Here is a 4,402-nt window from a genome sequence, read left to right as displayed (position 1 = left end):
GCTGATTCAGAAAATTTTTTGGAGTTAAATTTTGCATTAGTAGCTACAATATTAAACAGTTCTGGGTTATTAATTGATTCAGAACTGCAAGTATTCAATGTTATGAATGCCTGGTTAAATCATAAAAGTAATGGACGGAGTAAACATGCAAAATATCTCTTGCAAAGAGTCAGGCTTTCATTACTAACTGTTCCTGCTTTGAACAATATTTTAGACAAAAATTCATGGATAGTCATGAATCATGAATGTTCTGAAGTTGTAAAGAAAGTAATAACGTACAAAAACAAATATCCTTTTAACTGTACCAATACTTTACCTACAATCAGGTATTGTAATCAATGGAACTTTAACTTTATTATTGCTGGAGGTAAACGTAGACAAGTCATCAGGGATGATTTTATTATCGATGGTACTGATTTTTCGAGAACTAACAGTTTACCAACAACAAACTACGGAAGAAATGGTTCGCAAATTTTTTGCATTAAAGGTCAAATTTACGTATTCGGTGGTTTTGATAACAAATACAACCCAGTAATTCCTATTGAAAAATATTCACTTTCTACTAACACTTGGGATATAATAGGAGAAATGAGTGATAGGCGTATAAACTTTTGTGCATGTTCATTTATTGATAATGTTTATGTGTTAGGTGGTAATAATATATACGTATGTGGTGATGATGTATGTGGTGATTTTCCTTGTGTAAAGTTTTGTACAATTGTTAAAAAATGGAAAGAAATTGCTGAAATGAACGTGACGAGACAAAATGCATCAAGTGTTGTTTTTGAAGGAAGAATTGTCGTTTCTGGTGGACACAACATGAACGATGGAAATTTGAACACTGTTGAGACATATGATCATATTGACGATTCATGGAAGTATATGCCAAACATGATTGAGAGGAGAGACTGTCATAAATCAGTTGCTATTAAGAACAAGCTGTTTTTACTCGGTGGTTTTATGTTTGGTAGCTGTATTGAAGTTTTCGATTCACACTGTAACCGATTTGTTTCGATAAAAAATACCATAGGATTGAATAAATACATTGCTGACATTTCTGATGTCGTTTCAGTTGGAAATAAAATTGTCATTTTTAGCAACAAAAAAGGATGTGTGTTGATTTATGACGTTGAAATTAATAAATGGTCAAGAAAATCGTGTGAAGCAACAAAAACTATGGAACAATTTTCTTGTTATGCACTCCCAAAATAATAAAAAACATTAAGCTTGTGATAAAGTTTAAAACAAGTTTAAAAAGTTTTTGCATTGATTTTGATGACTCTTATTGTTGTTTGATTTAGTTTAAAGTTTGTTGTCTTAAAAAACTTATCTAAAATTAATGATTGTTGGTTTTTTCAAATAGCTAAAAATTAAGAAAATTTGAAATGAATACATACTTTGAAATTTTATAAGCTAATCTTAATAAGCATAAAAACAAAAAGTTTTAAGATTAACAATTTAGATTTCTTCAGCTATTATCTTTTTAACATTTTTTTGATATAGAACTTTTGAATAATTTGTCTATGTATTTAGGTTTGACACGTTGTTTTGATTAATTAATAAATACAATATAACAAAAGCAATTTATATTTATTTACGTATTGTTTTTTTAAAGATACTATTCTATATTTAACTACAAGTTAGCTTAATTAAATTTTGTATTTAAACTCGTAAGCTTAGAGAGCCTAATAATTTCATATAAATTTACCATGTTTGAAACCAAATTACTTTTTTTACTTGTATTGAAACTATTTAATTTAATTATATTACAACAAATTCTATCGGCTTTAAGGACAATTAAAAGCACAAAAAGGGTTGCAATAAAATTGTAATTGGAAAAGACTAATATTAATTGGTCTTAAAAGGCGTTTATCTTATCAATAAAAAAAAACTAAGCTTATAACAAATTTGTTTTAGAAATATGTAATTATTTTTAGTTAGTTTTATCAAAAGATTTAATTTACTGAAAATAAGTTAAAGCTAATATAAAGTTATCCCTAATAAGTAACAATTTAGAAATGTAAGATGATTTTGAATAATAAATTTCATGGTTTAGAAAAAAACTCGGATGTTTTTTTTAATTCTAGCAACCTTGCTAGGCAAAAGATCATGGTTTCAAAAAGCATTCAATGTTGACATCAGACTCGGTAAAAAGCATTCTGTGTAGAGATAGAAATCCACGAAGTATTTAATTCATATTTCAATTATCTTAAACCTAAAGCTATAATTTATTAACAAGTTGTAAAAACTTTATTGTTAATAAAATGATTTAGTTTTATAAATACATAATATCCTAATAGCATTTGCAGTTGCGCTCTACTATTAAGGAAAAATAAAAGGTTATGTTGCCAACTTTATCCGATAAAATATAAAATATAGCACTTTGTTTGTAAATACCCAATGCCTGACTAGTAGAAATTTTCTTTAGTTTACATCGCATACTCCAAGTATGCAGACATTATTAAGTTAACATAAACTTAATCAAGCTATTCTTAGCTGAAGACTTTTTCTATTAGTTTTAAAAAAGAGTATAATTAAAGTTAATTTATATACCATTTGCAACTTAATATTAACAGGTTATTCATTTTGTTTTTTATTTTATTACACAAAACCATACGAGTTTCTATGTCAAGTGATAAAGTTTAAATTAAATTTGAAAAAGTTTTTGTTAAGTGAATAGCTTAAAAAATAACTTCAAATTATTACGTATGAATAAATTCAAATAAATACAAAAGTTAGAGATTCAGCAATTAAAAGTAAAAGTACGTTTATTAATAGATTGTTTATAATTTTGTTTTTCCATTTAATGCTACTTGCGTATTTAAATTAGGTCGCTCTTCCTCAATTAACATTGATTCCAGGCTGTAGAGTTCGCTTTTCTTACATCGTTTTAAAACTTTGAAGTTTTGAACTATGTCAGAGTTTTGGCAGGATGTGCAATTAAAAAGATGTTCAAATATTGCGCTGTTTTTATCTGTTCCGCAGTGGTCTGTAATTCGTCGGAATATTTGCCGTGATGTTTCTCCAATGTAAGAGATGCTCTGATCTGCAGAGCAGGTATATTTATAAATAACATTTGCGTCAAATACTTCCGAACATTTACTTTTGTTGCTGGAGTAGTCAGAAACTTTATTGCTGGTGTAGACCGGTTTAATATTAATGTTGTGTTTTTGAAATATGGATGGTATTCGATTGAACATCTTATTGAACAACTGCCTATACCTACGTAAACTGTTGTGAAATAAGAGTAGTTTTCAGTTTTTGTTTTCTTTTCTTTTTTTTGTGTTAATATTTTCATTTTGTCTAAATGTTGAATTGTCGATTTTGTGAGCTTCAAGAAATTTGTGATTTTGGACTCTAAAAGGTTTTTTGAATACTGATTCTTGAGTAATAAGTTTTTAATTTTTGTAAGTTCGTCTCTAAAAGCAGTAAAATTTGAGCATATATTAAGCGCTCTGTTTAGATAAAAGTTTATTAAACCGAGTTTCCACGATTTAGGACACATACTAGTGTATTGCATTATTATACCTGTGTCTGTTGGTTTTCTGTACACATTTGTGTGTAGTTGGTTTGATATTCATTTTACTTTAGTGTCGAGAAACGGTAGTTTTCCGTCAACGGATATTTCCAAAGTGAATTCTAAGTTTGGGTGTAGAGTGTTTATTTCATGATAAAAGTTTGTTAGTTCAGTTTGGTCTTGTATGACTACGAATATATCATCTACATACCTTGGTTATATAGGTTAATAGAACAATTTATGACACAATTATTAAATCAATTTTCAAGGAAAATAAAATTACTAAAAATATATTAAGAAAAATTTTAAATTTGTGCTCCCGAAGTATTTTCCTTTATTGTGAAAAAGTCTACAAACAAATAGACGGTGTTGCAATGGGCAGCCCATTAGCCCCAATCCTAGCTAATTGGTTTGTAGCATCAAAAAAAAATGACTAATTACAAACAAATTCAAAAACAAAAACTCTATTCTACACAAGGTATTTAGATGATATATTCGTAGTCATATTAGACCAAACTGAACTAACAAATTTTTATCATGAAATGAACACTATTTTTTTTTTTTTTTTTTCGTTTCTCGCAATATCTCTAAACTAACGTATTATAGTTCTCACAGCTCGTCTTATAATTCACATTTGCTCTTTTTAAATGAAATATTTTTATTGCAAATAAAGAATAGCTATAATGCTCAATAAAAAAAAGGTTATTAAGTTTTTTTTACATTTGTTTAAAATGTTTAAAAACCTAATTGTTTAAACAAGCTGAATTACAATAATATTTTTAGTTAAACTTCGGTATCTCTTTATTTTGTGAACTTATTTTAAACAAGGTTGCCAAACAAACAGGCTAGCTTTTTTTTTTTAATTCAGACTAGGTTAAAACTGTT

General features: G+C 27.5%; 1 protein-coding gene across 1 annotated transcript; it reads left to right on the top strand.

Annotated features, from left to right (window-relative positions):
- Window positions 1-234: 234 nt before the first annotated feature.
- Window positions 235-1,212, top strand: LOC145829069 (spermatocyte protein spe-26-like). The gene has a single exon (XM_082936807.1). The coding sequence runs from the start codon at window positions 235-237 to the stop codon at window positions 1,210-1,212; it is 978 nt and encodes a 325-aa protein (XP_082792933.1).
- Window positions 1,213-4,402: the final 3,190 nt, after the last annotated feature.

The sequence above is a fragment of the Thalia democratica genome, chromosome 2, assembly GCF_965202585.1.
Source record: "Thalia democratica chromosome 2, ktThaDemo2.hap1.1, whole genome shotgun sequence".
NCBI classification, from domain to species: Eukaryota; Metazoa; Chordata; class Thaliacea; order Salpida; family Salpidae; genus Thalia; species Thalia democratica.
This window is presented reverse-complemented; position numbering and strand designations above follow the sequence as displayed.

Excerpts from the sequence above, each read along its gene's own strand:
- LOC145829069 (XM_082936807.1), top strand. The coding sequence starts at position 235 with ATGAATCATGAATGTTCTGAAGTTGTAAAGAAAGTAATAACGTACAAA.